This window comes from Pipistrellus kuhlii, unplaced genomic scaffold (genome assembly GCF_014108245.1).
Source record: "Pipistrellus kuhlii isolate mPipKuh1 unplaced genomic scaffold, mPipKuh1.p scaffold_m20_p_69, whole genome shotgun sequence".
Taxonomy (NCBI): Eukaryota; Metazoa; Chordata; class Mammalia; order Chiroptera; family Vespertilionidae; genus Pipistrellus; species Pipistrellus kuhlii.
The window spans coordinates 454740-470679 of record NW_023425572.1 but is presented as its reverse complement, the minus strand read 5'-3'; the positions used below and the strand labels follow the sequence as shown (position 1 = coordinate 470679).

General features: G+C 40.3%; 1 protein-coding gene across 4 annotated transcripts in view; it reads left to right on the top strand.

Annotated features, from left to right (window-relative positions):
* Positions 1-15940, top strand: part of MID1 (midline 1) — a 336706-nt gene that overhangs the window by 302777 nt on the left and 17989 nt on the right. For all 4 annotated transcript variants that reach the window (XM_036420484.2, XM_036420488.2, XM_036420483.2 and 1 more), the window contains exons 6-7: positions 6816-6943; positions 12482-12625. In XM_036420484.2, coding sequence (XP_036276377.1) covers positions 6816-6943; positions 12482-12625 — 272 coding nt within the window. The remainder of the gene's footprint in view (positions 1-6815; positions 6944-12481; positions 12626-15940) is intronic.

Genomic DNA, 15940 nt, shown 5'->3' with positions numbered 1-15940 from the left:
AAAAGGCTAGATTTGGCCCACGGGCTGTACTTTGCCAACATCTTGCCCAGAAAAAAAAAAAATACTGTCTTAAGACTTGAATTTTTCCAAGGAAAGAGAAAGAAAACCAACATTTATGAAGTGCCTGCTTGTGTTAGACACTGTGCTAATTCTCAAAATATCACATAAAAGTAGACATGGATATTTTCATTCTCACCATTCTTTCAATGAGAGTAATGTACAGTATTTTACAAGTTTGGTCTAGTATACAACTGGCTTCATTGTGTTATTTTAAATATATATATATATATATATATATATATATATATATATATATATATATAATTGATTTTTAAGGAGAGGAAGAAAGGAACAGAGAATTAAAAACATCGATGAGAGAATCATCAATCAGCTGCCTCCTGCACACCCCCTACTTGGGATGTGCTCACAACCACGGTACATGCCCTTGACCTGAATCGAACCCAGGACCTTTCAGTCCGCAGGCTGACGCTCTATCCACTGAGCCAAACTGGTTTTGGCAATTGTGTTATTTCTTAAATTTCCTTCTACGACTGGTTGGATAGTTATCTCTTCCAAAGTATGTGGATAAGAGCTGATTACCATCCCTTTTATATCCTTAAAATGACCTCCTTCCTTCTCTAAGAGAAGCCAGTTCTTTCCTCATAACTCCGAAGTTCCAAGTGTTTAACTGTGTTCGTTGTTCTCATCTGAACTATATCCAATTGCTTCATATTCATCTGAAAATTAAAGAACTGCAAACATTACTAGTACTCAGGTACCCAGGACACTCTACTAGACAGTGAGAACACTTAATCATGCTTTCCAATTGGGATCCAAGAGTACCTTTTTCCAGCTATAAATCATGAGCTGTCCAGATGAAATGGCTATTGTGAGCTGCCTTTCTCATCAATCCCTAAAAATTAGATGAAGTATAATGAAAAAAGTCTCACATAGTGGGGGGAGAGAATAATGACTCCATAATAGTGACGATAGAACATTCTGAAAGAAGACCTGCATTTGAAAGTACAACATAAGCACATGCATGCCCACGTGTGATCTCCTTCACATATAGCAGGTCATATGTGGTTCCATTCAGTTCTACCTATAATACATCAATCCCTACTCATTAAGAATGGGAATATGTCCGATTTCTTTTTCTACAAATGGGTTGTACATTATATTCTCAAGCACACTAATGTACAATTCTTGGTGTGATTGTCAACTTTTATAAAATTATGTTAAATAAGCAAAATTATTCACTAAATCCAGGCGTAAGGAAGTTGGCCTACTGCTTATGAGAAATCTAAACCACCATCAAGTTTTAATACATAGTGCCAGTAAACATGTGCCAGGAGTCTTTGTCCCTCTGCTTTCTCTCTCTATTTCTATTTGTCAATCCTCTTGATTGATTCCTGAGCCTTTCTCTTTTTCCAGCAACTGAAATGCAGTAAAAGGGCACTGGGCTTAGACTAGGAGTTGAGAAACCTGGGTTCAAATCCCAGCATTGCCACTTTATAACTGATTCTTTGGGTTTATTCATGAGTTAGTTCTATTTAGAAAATTGGGCTCATAATAAATAGCTATCTCTATCAATGTGATAACATTGATGAAGACTCCTAAGTAAAAACAAACCTTAAGCATCATATTTATTCCATAATGTTTATTGGATATATGTTTTCATGTTTCAGTATGTCAGAATGACCCTTTCTTGCATGTCTACTCCAGTGCAGCTCTCTGTCTGTCTCTGGTCTTCAACACTTAAGTTCTTCTCTAGGACACAACTTCTTGGTTCTCTGCCTTGTATTGTGTCTGCCTTGGGCTTTAGCACCTATGTACTTCTGAACATCTTTATTTTTCTACTGAAGGGTGGAAAGCCCAGAACAAACTTTTAATGGTGCAGGCCTTCCTAAAATTAAACCTAGATGCGATTTTTCTTCATTGTTAAATCACTAAAACTAGGTTCTCCTACGAGCTGAATCAAATTGTGAAAGTTTTTCAATTCAGAAACATCAAAAATAGAGAGGGAGAGGGCCTCAAGCTTTACCCTGTAGGCGATGCATGTGCTTTGGAATCAAGTTCTTGGTGCTGTACTATTGCTTAGTAGAGCTCATGTATAATATTGGGCTGCTCTTAGCACTTGTGAGCACTTCTGCTCATAAGTTCCCGGTGGGCAGGACCTGTTCCCATCTTGTTTTCACCACTGTAGCCCCAGCACATAGCAAACTGCCTGACATAAATAAATGAGGGAACAAATCTATAAAGCAAGACCAATCACTCCTACCTAACATAGTTGTTGGAGAGATACAATGAAATAATCAATGTAGGCCATCTCCTGTCACAAGATGTCCATGGAACAAATGCTCATTCTCTTCCTTTCCAGTCACTCTGTCAGTGGATTTTGTCACATACCATATTCTCAAGCTATTATGCACTAATATATAGATCTTTGGTATGATTGTATAAGTATCATTATAAAATTACATTAAATAAGCAAAATTCTTCACTAAATCTAAGCAAAGAAAAGTTGATCTGCTTATAAGAAATCTGAAATTAGCCGAAACAGCTTTGGCTCAGTGGATAGAGCGTCGGCCTGCGGACCGAAAGGTCCCAGGTTCGATTCCGGTCAAGGGCATGTACATTGGTTGCGGGCACATCCCAGGTGGGGGGTGTGCAGGAGGCAGCTGGTCGATGTATCTCTCTCATCGATGTTTCTAGCTCTCTAGCTCTCTCCCTTCCTCTCTGTGAAAAATCAATAAAATATTTTTTTAAAAAAAAGGAATCTGAAATTAAAACTACTCTTCATCTGGCCGGAGTGTCTCAGCTGGTTGAGCATTATCCTGTGCACCAAAAGGTTGCTTCCATTCTCAGTCCGGGTACATACCTGGGTTTTGAGTTCAATCCCCACCCCACCCCATATATCTCCTTCTCTCTCTCTCTCCCTCTCTAAACCTATCCTCGGGTGAGGATTAAAAATAAATAAATAAATAAATAAATAGCCACTCTTAGTAGTAAATTCTCTGCATCGAGAGTATGATAAAGAGAAAGTTCCCTCTGAACAGTATCCATTTTTTTTCAGATTTCTTAGGAGGGTCTCAGACCACACAAGGTGACTTCTTTGTCCCTCACCAGCACAGGCAGTTCCAAGATCCATCAGACTTTCCCAGAATACAAAGCCAAGAACTCCAGTTGTCAGCTCTGGGAAGATGTACTTGATTATAAGAATTAAAGCACATCTGATGAATGGTTTTTTTGTTTTGTTTTGTTTTTGTTTTTTAAATCCTCACCCGAGAATATTTTTCCACTGATTTTTAGGAAGAATGGAAGAGAGAGGGAAATACAGAGAGAAACATCAATGTGAGAGAGGCATATCAATTGGTTGCCTTCTGCACACTCCCTGACCAGGGCCCAGGCCAAGGAGGAGCCTACAGCCACGGTATGTGCCCTTGACCGGAATCGAACCTGAGACCCTTTGGTCTGCAGGCTGACGCTCTATCCACTGAGCCAAACAGGCTAGGGCTGATGAATGGATTTTGAAGTGTGTTCTGCAGGGTGTTAATTGGCATTAAAACAACACCACGGTCAAGGCGCCAAATGCATTTGGGAAATCCTGAGCTGACCAAAGTAGGCCACGTTTGGTTTCTGTGAGACCTCATCAGGTTCTACCAGGGTAATGTGCACTGTGGACTGCCCACCTGAGAGAGGCACAGTTAAGCACCACTGGCAGGGGTTGGGTACGGAGGTGGGGATATTAGGCAGGAAGGGTAGAGCATCTTCCCCTGGCACTGGCTATTTGGCAGAAACCTGTGAGCAGTGTAGCTCTAGACATACCCACCATCTGGAAAAGTAGCCTCATGTGGCTGCTAGCAACTGAGTGTCGGGGAGATTTGGGGCATCAGAATAGACAGAAACAGGGAGTAATGTGCAGGCCCCCCTATTAAACATCAAGCTGTGACACAATGCTCTCATTTGCCTCGATATGTTAAAAACTTAATGCACATACCCACAAGCATGCACACACATGTGCACTCACGTACGTGCGTGCGCACACACACACACACACACACACACACACACACACAGTCATGAGGGTAAAGGGAGGAATTGAGAAAGTGGCATACACTGATGGCTCAGGTGGATTTTGGCAACTTATCTGAAAGGCCAGAAGATGGGCAACAAGGATTTGGGGAATAAAAACACAGCCTAAAATGTTGAATTTGGCAGATCTCCCCTTCGCTGTCACTCCAATTAAGAATTTGAAATTGTAGCCAAAGATAAATATCTTTCCTTCCACAAAAAATGTGTTGGTGTTAAAAGCTGCAGTAATCTCCAAAGAGTCCTGCTGTCAGTCTTTGCCTCCCAGGCTGAGGAACTTTTAGCCTTTCCATTCCCATTCCCCCAAGTCCCCGCCATCAAAATGGCGGGCATGTTCAACATCGTCCCCTGACCAAAGCATGTTTTACTCCATTGCTTGTGGCCCATAGAACCAGTGGAAATTTAGGAGGGAAGTCTATTTTGGATGAGCCTAAACAGAGGCTTCTGCCACTGGACAGAAACAGTGCCAACACAAGATTATATGTTGAGAGCAATTGAGATCCTCTAACCCACTGAGCACAATATCTGTATTACTTGTGTATGGCAGGGAAATGCAATAGAAAATTAGACTCTTGTATCATAAGAAATCATTGAAATTCTCCCTACTGGATATCATGAAACAGACAGGTTTCACTCTGAAATTCCTATTTGAGGAGTTCGGTGGGCACTATAGCATTTCCTTGTCTTAATGTTATTTTTCAGTTCGAGTTTACATTCAGTATTACGTTGTATTAGTTTCGGGTGTAGGGCATTTCTTTCCCCCCCCAAAAAAAATATGTTTTTATTGATTTCAAAGAGTAAGGGAGGAAAGGAAGGAGAGAGGGAGGGAGGGAGGGAGGGAGGGAGGGAGGGAGAGAGAGAGAGAGAGAGAGAGAGAGAGAGAGAGAGAGAGAGAGAGAGAGAGAGAGAGAGAGAAACATCAGTGATGAGAAAGAATCATTGATTGGCAGCCTCCTGGACACCCCACTGGGGATTGAGCCTGCAACCAGACATGTGACCTTGGCCAGAATCAAACCCAGGACCCTTCAGTCTGCAGGCAGTTGCTCTATTCACTGAACAAACCAACTAGGGCTAGAGCATTTCTTTTAACTTTTCTACATTGTGGCAAATTCTTTGGGCTCTTCAGTACATGTCATACTTAAGGGCTTAGTAAGTATTTGTTGAACAACACTAGGATCTTTCTGAGTTTTAAGGAATTTTTGTGTTTATGGCTCATAAGTAAAGCATTTTTAAAAACTTATTTTTTTTTTTTTTAGAGAGAGGGAGAGAGAGAGAGAAACATATATGTGAGAGCATAACATTGGCTGCCTCCTGCTTGCCTCCTACTAGAAATCAAACCAAAAACCCTATTGTGCACGGGCTGGCACCCAACCGAGCCACAACAGCCAGGGCAGGAAAGCATTTTTTTAAATACAGTTTGACCATATCCCTTTATTCATTAGTTTAAATTAGCAAGTATTAGTCACAATGATTAGTCCAATTCCCTTGGGTGCAATATTTAGCAAACAAAATCACAACTGTTTTATTTACTGCTTCTTGGAAAAAAGGGTAAGGTGGTGAGTTTAGGTTCTTCACTCTCACTCATGCACTTATAGCTCTTCTCTCAGATCCCAGCATCATTCTGACTATTTTCCCTCTACTTCTCTCCCGCTACAGCACTGAAAATGCGCTGGGGCATTTTGAGCATTTCACAGGTGTAAATTGTTTTTATTGAGGTGAAAGTCACATAACAGAATTAACCATTTTAACATATACAATTCAGTGGCATCTAGTACATTCACAGTATTTCAATCCTGTGCTTTCTGATAAGCATGCTATTGGGAAGTCAAGCTTAAAAAAACCACAGTATTCTACAATTACTACCTCTTAGCAAGTTCCAGAATATTTTCATCACCCCATACCCATGAGCAGCCACTCTACATTGCTGCCTTGCCCCGGCCCCTGGCAACCACCAGCCTACTTTTGATCTCTATGGGTTTGCCAGTTGTGAACATTGATACTTACCTATCCCTTGCTGTAGGGTTTATAAATGAGAAGTCTAACCAGCAACCCTAAGTGAAGAGGAGAAACAGTGCATCCATTGAAGGGGTCTGTGAGAAAGCTCATGAATATTTTCCATGCCATCTGCTGGGAATATGGTGCAAGAAAATGAATACAAGGAGAATGAAAAGGAGCCAGACAAAAACTCCTTTTTTCATGTTTATTTTAGAGAGAGGCTAGTAATTGATTAAACTAATCCAATATCTGGAAACATTCTTTTTTAATCTTTACTTTGCCTTTTATGCAGTTTGAAATTTGGGAGACTCCTCTTTGAAGTGGAGCAGGGTCGAGTCTGAAAGGAACAAACAGTTTCCCAGACAGATGTGTGAAGAAATGCCTGCAGCTACGGGCTTCTCGCTGGGGTCACATGTGATAGGGCCTGGCTGTTAAATACACAGCAACATGAAATATGAATATTCTTTCTCCTCCATGGGGAATGTCCCCCCTCAACAGTAACGAGGAATGGAGAAGCCATTTCCGGTTCCTTTGCCTTCTCTTTAAGCTCGAGTTCACTTGTATTGTGTCTCTGTGATATGCTGATTGCACTCATCTTTTTAAGGCTCACGTGTAAAAATAGCACTGTTTTTAAATTACATTTCTTTCCTGTGATTTTTAAAAATCTTATTTAGGTAAAGCGAAAGCCATCTTAACATTTCTAAAAAGCTGTTTTGTTTAAATTACAGAGTCTCCATGGCAACTGCATCTTCCCAGGTTCTAATTCCTGAAATCAACCTTAATGACACATTTGACACCTTTGCCTTAGATTTTTCCCGAGAGAAGAAATTGCTAGAATGTCTGGATTACCTTACAGGTATTGTATTTGTGGGTTGTTATTGTTGTTGTTTATATTGTGTATATTCAGTGATACCACACTTTGCCACCAGGCAAATCCCTAAAAACCAGGGATGTAGGCTTCTGATTTAGGAATGGAGTCTAAAAATCCCAGAAATAATTTCTGGCACTCTTTTTTCTTTTTTCAACGAAAATGACATAGTCCGAGACTAATTGAGGATACAGGAAAAAAGAGAATCTCCATCATTAAAAGCATACTTACACTATTCCCCTCGCTCTTGGAGCATGGATAAGGCAAATAATAGCCTAACAAGCTCACCAAAGAGTTATGTAGGGAAACATGGCTATTTTGCATTTCATGGCAGCCGGGCACCTGTCTCTTACAGTGCCTTGGCAGAGGAAAAAATGATCGCTAACTTTGATAGCTAACATCACCCTGCCCCAGCTCTTTGTCTTCACAACCCTGTCTAATCTTTGTAACATCAAATGGGGGTAGAGCATTATAACCCTCACTTTGCAAACGATGGAGGTCATCCATCTTGCTGGAGGTCAAATAGCTAGAGAATAGCAGGAGCAGGTTTTGGCTTGGGTCTGTTCGGACTCCAAAGCCCTCTGCTCTTTCTGGTAAAAGACTAAATTTCATCTTGGCAAAGGTCACCATGACAGACATTCCCCAAATCACGGTTGACTTCCTCTTGCCATGTTTCAATCCTGTGCTTTCTGATAAGCATTGATATTGATTGGGAAGTCAAGCTTAAAAAAACCAAAGCAACAACAAGAAAAGAAAACCTCAGGCCACTCCTATTCCTAACCATGCTTCCAAATTTGTATTTGCTGTTAACTTCTAAAGTGGGAGCTGAAAACACTCGCTGGGAGAACGTGGACTGTTTAGATGACCTTGTTTGTGTTAGCCGAAGCCACCCGTGCCTGTGGCTGCAGGAAGGCTCCATGGATCCAGTGAAGCCAGATGTGCACTGAGCTCAGGCTGTACAGCCCCCTGGGGACCACATCCCTGACTCGGTGCAGCAGCAGCATCTCCACACTGATGCCATGTGTGCATGTTTATGGGAAAGCGGAGCAGGAGAGAGGAAGCATTGTGTGGTGTTTGTTTTCGCAATCTGCATAGAAAGCAAGGGGTTCTATATTCAAGGAGCCTTATACCCGGAACATCAGTTTTTTCTTTGCAGGGACCCAAGGTGCTGCCTTTAGGCTTTCTTCATTTACAAGGGAGGCAAGTCATCCCACAAACTTTGTCTCATCTCATTCTTCTTTCAAACCATGCTGCTGCTACTAAGGAAAGAAAACAGCTCACAAAGCATTTACCAGAAAGGGCCAAACTCAGTTTCAAGTATTTGTGAATATAATGCTGTCCCTTTTTAACCTTTTATCTCTGAGATGCATCTAAACTAACACTTAATATGATGATAAAAACATCTGTACTTTCCAGTATGATAGCTGCTAGCCAAATGGGGCTGTGGAGAACTTGCAATGTGGATAGTGAGTTTTTACTTTTATTTAATATTATTAAATTTAATTGAAATGTAAGAGCCATGTGTAGTTTGTGGCTAATGCATTAGTCCAGGTCTAGTTAAAATTCTCCTTTGTTTTTTATAGCATTTAGCAATGAGCGGAGTTGCAACAACAGAAAATCCAATTACCAGGGACTAGAGCCATCAAAGAGAGTTCATATCATGCACCAGGAGAACAGAGGCCTGTGTTCTAAGGCTGGGCAGAGTTCGGTGATGACCTCGGACTCCACTCTTTCTCTTTTTCTGCTCTGCCACTTTCATTGTGTTGCTTTTGGCCCCATGATCTCAACGTGAGGACACCACCTCCAAGTATTATGCTCAAGTTATAGACAAAGAGAGAGGGGCAGAGGGGAAATGATGACAAAAACTCCCGTCAGCCAAGAGTGTCTTTGTTTATCAGGAGAACAGAAAGTTTTCTCAGAAAACTCATCTAGCAAATTCCAGCTTGTGTCTTGTGGGCCAGATCCATGTTGCAAGGTCATGTCCAAAGGCAGAAAATACTGGAAAAAATGTCTGGCTGAGCACATGGTCATTCTGCACAAAATCAATATTTTGTTGACAAGAGTATGTCCTCCCCATTTCCCAATAATTGTTTAATAGTATTTCAATGATGTCTGCCCATTCCAATCTCTATGCGAATGCCAAAGTACTGATTAAAGGGGAAATTGTGAAAGGAGTTTGCACTGACTAGTAACATGCACATCATATATCATCCCGATGGCTGTTTATGCCAAACTAAAGACCATATGGGGTACCTGCTATTATGCCTTCTTAGCTGTCAACCTCAAATACAAATTTGGCCCATTTCTAGACATAACATCAATTCTGGCCATAACATATGATGCTTGGTTGATATTGCCAAGTCCAAATAGTTTATCAGACATTTGTAAGCAGGAAATGAAGTGTTTGTGGAGTATTAGCCCACCATTCCTTGTGTCCTGTTTATGATAGAGGCAAGAGAATTCCAGTTCTGGTACCCATGCCATGAATATTGAAATTGTCAGCATGCTCCCACTCTCATTTACAGTAAATTGGGTATTGACTTCTCAGGACATAGCCATTGGGTTTCTAATCAAAACAGGGTTAGCCTGCCTGACCGTAAAAACAAGATTTTTTCCCCCTAGACATGCCTCTAAGTGTTATGTCAAGTTAATAACCCAGAGAGGGGACATTTCCTCCCTGGCGGCATCTACTGCCATGTGTCTCACAGCTACTTGCCTATTTAGGACATAAGTTTTCTTTACATTTAATCATCTATTGCAATGCAGAAGGAACAAAATCTTTCCACGGTGGTTGATGGAGAAATAATTCGATGAGCTATTTAGATTGTGGGAAAATAAGTATTTTCCACTGATCCATGCAGGCTGACCCCATGGTGACAGGGACCACAGACAATAAGCATGCTTTCTGATGCGGCTGGGCCTCCCTATAGATGCATTTTCTGAACGCTGTGCCTGAGTCATTCACATCTGAGTGAATGACAGCACATGACACCAGCTCTTGCATGTGGCTACTTCAGGAGACACATGCATTAATACATATTCCAGAAAGAATGCTGTAAGAGCTCTGTAGAACCCTCTTATCTTAATGTACAACTTGATGCAGTGTCTGCCATATGTAGGGATTCAATGACAAATAGACAAAGCTGGGTGATGGACGTTATACAGCAATCAGAAGAGTCACTTGTTTCCTATACTTGTCCCAGATGCGTCTTCAGGTGGCAAAGTCAAGACTACTAAAATAACAGAGCTTTACGTTTATCCTTTTTATAAACTTTCCCCCCTCTTTGTGTTTGGTTGGGACTCATGAATCCCCATAAAAGTTTAGAGCTTAAAAGGACTCTGTAGTAGTGTAAACATTTGCTACTAGCCTGTAGAATGCAGATACGTTTCTATTTTTGAAGCTAGGTTCTTTTTTTAATTTAAAATTTTCTTGAATTTGTTGGGGTGACATTGGTTAATAAAACCATACAGGTTTCAAGTGTACAACTCAATAAAACTTCTGCACACTGCATTGTCTACTCACTACCCGAAGCCCAGTCCTTTTACATCTCTATCCCCTCTGCCCACTTCCACCTGTCCCCGCCCCCTTTCTCTCTGGCAATCACTACCCTGTTGTCTGTGTCTGTGTTTCAGATATATATTTTTTAATCTTTTCACCTTTTTCCACCCACCACCCTTCCCCTCTGACAGAAGTCTGTTGAAGTTAAGTTCTGGTGTACAAAGAGTGGAGATAAAGGCCTGCACTGATTCTCTAAACCAGGGGTCAACAAACTTTGACTGCAAAGGGCCAGATGGTAAATATTTCAGGCTGTACAGGACATATGGTTACAACTACTCAACCCTGCTGTTGCATAAAAGCAGCCATAGACAATACATAAATTAATGAGCCTGGCTATGTTCCAATAAAACTTTATTTACAAAACAGGCAGTGGGCCAGATTTGGCCCAAAGCCATCATTTGCCAACCCCTGATGTCAAATATTATTGCCCATGCAAAGCACTCACTGCCTAGTCTTTTTCTAGTTCTTTCCCACAAACTCTTCTCATAAAACCAGTTACTGAAATCCATCCAGTAGAAGTCAACTTAAAATCATTATTTTGGTAGGATTTAGACTTCTCTGCTGCAGAATGTGTTTAAGACATAAAACAGCAGCCTTCTCCAGTGTTAAAGTTAACCAAATGCCAAAGAATCATGTTTTCCTTGGGGAAGGAAAATGTACTTCTTAGATATGATGGATTGCTAATCTTGTTCTTAATGTGAAAGATCACCTATAAATGAGAAGAAAATAGGGCCACATTAATACATTTTTTATAAGGCATCAAAACATCTAGTGGAAGAAAAATTTGAAACTATTTGGCTTACCTGTTATGGGATAACAAACTCCAGTATTTTTCCATTTGGATACAATTTTAAATATAAAAATGTATTATGCAATTATACACTTGAAACCTATATAATTTTATTAACCAACTAGAGACCTGGTGCACAGATTAGTGCACTGATGGGGTCTCGGCCTAGACTGCAGGGATTGGGCCAAAACCAGCAGTCCAACATCCCCCCAAGGGGTCCTGGAGTACAAGAGGGCATTCTACAAAGTTGCTGTCACTCGGCAGCTCCTGCACTGAGCATCTTCTCCCTGGTGGTCATTGCATGTCATAGCTACTGGCCGGTCGGCCAGTCGGTTGGTCACTTAGGCTTTTATATATATAGATGTGACCCTAATACATTCAATAAAAATTTAAAATAATATACAAATAATAGTAGAGTTAGTAATACCCTTTCCACACTAGACATATTATTTACTTTTCTTAAAAAAAATTAAGTTGATTGGGGTGACATAATATGTACTTTTGAACTGAGTTTAATCTACTTTATCAAGTTAGGGGATTCTTTCATTTAGGTTTTATTACAATGTTTAAAAAATACATGGCATTATGTAGCTCAGAGGTTGGCAAACTTTGGCTCACAGGCCAAATCTGGTCCTCACTTATATATTTTTTTTTTTGTTTCTTTTTTTTCCTTTCTTTTTCGCCCTCAATTGTTTTGTAAATGATGCTTGACTGGAACATATCCATGTCCATTTGAGTACAAATTGTCTGGCTGCTTTCATGATGCTAAGGCAGAGTTAAGTCGTTGCAACAGAGCCCACAAAGCCTAAAATATTTACCATCTAACCCTTTACCAAAAAAGTTTACCATCCCTCTAATATAGATGAAATATCAAAATTTTATCTTCTTTACTTTTTGTTTAATATGTTTTCCTTCATGGACAAGAGAGTATTGTTTGTTTAACCTCTAAACATGTTTTCAGGATAAATGTCCATGCTGGCAGGTTGAAGTCATACTACCCATTGAAAATCACACTGATAACAGACCAGCCAAATGTTGTTTGAGTTGGTGTCACCATCTCTAGGACAGTAGTCCTGAGGGACCTATTTAGAAAGGCCTGCTTTGACTATCACACATCTCTGAAATGTATCCCAGAGTTGAATGCTTCTCCATTGATGAACATTCTTGATGCCCACAGCTCCCAGCCCTCCCACAATTAGAGAAGAGCTCTGCACGGCTTCCTATGACACCATCACTGTTCACTGGACCTCCGATGATGAATTCAGTGTGGTTTCCTATGAGCTCCAGTACACCATATTCACTGGACAAGCCAACGTTGTCAGTGAGTATCACACGCCCCAGTGATTTCTCTGTCTGCTAACTGTGTTTTCTGATAAATTCTATTTCTTAATTTAAATGTCAAGGGAAGATAAGAAAAGAAAGAATGCACAATATTTATTGGCTTGTTTTTCCTAACCAAGAAAATGATAGTAATAACTTGTATAATACTAGTAAAAATAACTGGCCAAATAGCGATGAAAATTTATGATCTCTAGCAAACTACATGGAGGAATCTTATAAACATATTGCTAAAAGAAATAAGTGGGAAATGAAAGAATATACAGTATGCAGTATGATTTTATTTATACATCCATAACAAACTATTTTGTTTAGAGATGCATACATAGGTGTAAAAACTATAAATAAATGTCAGGATGGTTACCTTTGGGATAGGATAGGAGGGGAATGGCACCATTGGGAAGAAATATATGGGGATCAGCACTTTCTGGCTATATTATGGTTATTTCATGGTTATATCATACATTTAATTGTATGTACTTTTCTGAGTGTTATTTCACAATTTTTAAAAAGGGATTTAATAAAATGAATAGCCAAAGAACACCAGATACCTGATTCCATTTGGAGAACAGGGCCATCGTTTGAAATGTCGGTGATTGGCCCCCCACCTGGGAAGAATTTCAGACCTTATTTGAAACACAGAGAGGCTCCTCTCTCACTGGGGCCCATGAGCTATGTGATATCAGGGATAATTCAATGAGCTCACATAGCAGTAGCTGGCCAGAGAGATGATAATTGAGGAAAAACTCCTCCCCATCCACTGTTACTTAAATTGACTTGAGTAAATAGCAAAGGACCAGAAGAATTGATTTCTCAGGGGAGCAAGTTTGAAACTTCTTTAGCAACTTAAAATAGAAATATATCAAAGCAGAATCAAATAGAAGTAACTTTTTAACAAAGAAATGTTTTGAATAAATCCACACCAACTTAATGTGTTCTTATTGTATAAGCCTATTCTCTCTTCACTACACTCTTCTTTCCTAGCATAATAAGTCTGAGGCATGTGATGCTTAAAATAGAAATTTGATTTAGGATTAGTTGAAAGAGAGATGCCAAAAGACCCCGCTTCTAAATGACTAAAGTATGAATGACCCATACCAACAAGTGGTTCTCCCTGTCTTCCTCATATCCCTCTTTTCCAGCTTTCTTTCCTTAACCCTCTGCCCTTCACTCCCTAATTGGCTTGCCTTAGGAGCTTTTATGAAAATCTTACCAGAGATTGTATCACACATTCATTTAAAAAAATGATGAAATTTGAAAGATGTTCAGAAATTCCAAGACAATCAGAAAAGTACAGCATGAAGGTCTGACAAGAGCAGATAGAAAATGGAGGGGCCTTAGTTGGTTTTGCTCAGTGGATAGAGCATCGGCCTGTGGACTGAAGGGTCCTGGGTTTAATTCTGGTCAAGGGCACATACCTCAGTTGCAGCCTCCTGGCCCTGGTCCTGGGCATGCCGGAGGAAACGAATTGTGTCTCTCACATCGGTGTTTCTCTCTGTCTCTCCCTCTCCCTTCCACTCTCCCTAAAAACCAATGGAAAAAATATCTCATGTGAGGATTTTAAAAAAGAAGAAATAAAGAAAGTGGAGGGATGATTTGTTGCAAAAAGTGAACTGGGATCATGAGTATTGTGTCAAAAAAACAGAAAAGGTTCTCTGAAAGTACACAGAGGACTGATAGAAGCACCATTTGTTAATGAGTGAATAATGCAACCAGAAAACGAAACATTTGGAGTCATGTTGTACCTAAAGGATGCTTCTTAGCCCACTAAGTAATGTTATAGTTCTCTAAATTTGTTTTTGCTAAATAGATCCTGGAAAAAATCACATCAGTTTTCTATTGCTGTGTAAGAAATTTTCCAAAACTTAGCAGTTTAAAATAACACCCATTTATTATCTCAGTTTCCATGGGTCAGGCTTCTGGGCACAGTATACCGGGGTTCATAAAGCTGAAAGCAAGCTATTGGCTGGGCCGCATTGTCATTTGGAGGTCCAATTACAGAAGAATTCACTTCCTAGCTCCCTCAGGTTGCTGTCAGAATTTATGTCGTTGTTGTGGAATTTATGGAAGTTTGCTTCTTCTAAAGCCTAGAGAGGGGGTGGGGGAAGAGACAGTGAGAGCTTTGCTACTTCAACTCTCTCACCTCTAAACCCTTCTTTAAAGAGCTTGATTGATTAGCTTAGACCTGCCCTGAACATTCTCTCTTTTGATTAACTCAGAGTCAACTGATTACATCTGCAAACTCCTTTCACTTTGGCCATATAATGTAATATTACTGGAATGATAGATAAGACATTTGTCCTTTGCCATATCTGTTGATTAGAAGCAGGTCATAGGTCATGCCTACCCTCAAGGAGAGGATTATACAAAGTGATGAATAGTATAGAGTGGTGATTATGAAGGCCACACAAGGGCATGTCCACCATAGGTGGTTATGTCTCTCCTGAAATTTCTTGGATCAAATTACCATGAGCATTTATACAGTACGTATAGCCTTGACCTGGACTGACGGGCCTTGTATCAGTTGGTTTTCGCTGAGTAGTCCAAACCACAGAACCTAAATAGAGTAGAATAATTAATGTTTATTGCTTATGCATCTGGAATCCACTGGGGGCAGCTAAGAGGTCCTGCTATTCTTGGTTAGGTTCCCTCGCATGTCAGGCTGATAACTGGAGCAACTCAACTGCTAATCAGCTCTCTTCTGCAATTGAGTTCAAACATGTTCTCCTGGTGACTGCAGAGGTGAAGGTGTAAGGGCAGGCCCAATTGCACACGCGTTTTCCAAGCCCTTGTCTTTGGCGTGCCATTGTCCAAGCAAATCCCATGGATGAGCCCCAACGAAAGGAATATATCTATTGCTTGAAACTAAGAGTTTCTTAGGTGGCTAAATGTGACTAACTTGACCTCCATGCCATTTGCATGGGAAATAATACCAAACAAGACATAGAAATGAAATAGGTGAGAAAGGGCTGTGCGTACAGAAATCCAACAACAGCAACATTACTGAGCATAATGAACTCATTATGAGTTTTATGCTGGGTGATTCTAGATAAGGTGTTTATCTCTGGAAACAGTTACCACAAGAAAATAAATGCAAATGGCTTAATGAAGATTAGGGACCTGCCTTATTTACCCAGAGTGCCAGAAAGGCCCGTTCTCCGAGGACAGATGGAAAACAGTGAAAGTTCAGGTGCTCATCTAATTGGGGTGCTCTCATCAGCTTGTTGGTATTGGGACTTATTCATCTCTTTAATGCGCATTAAACCAATGCAGTGATGTCTTGATGACAACAGGATCA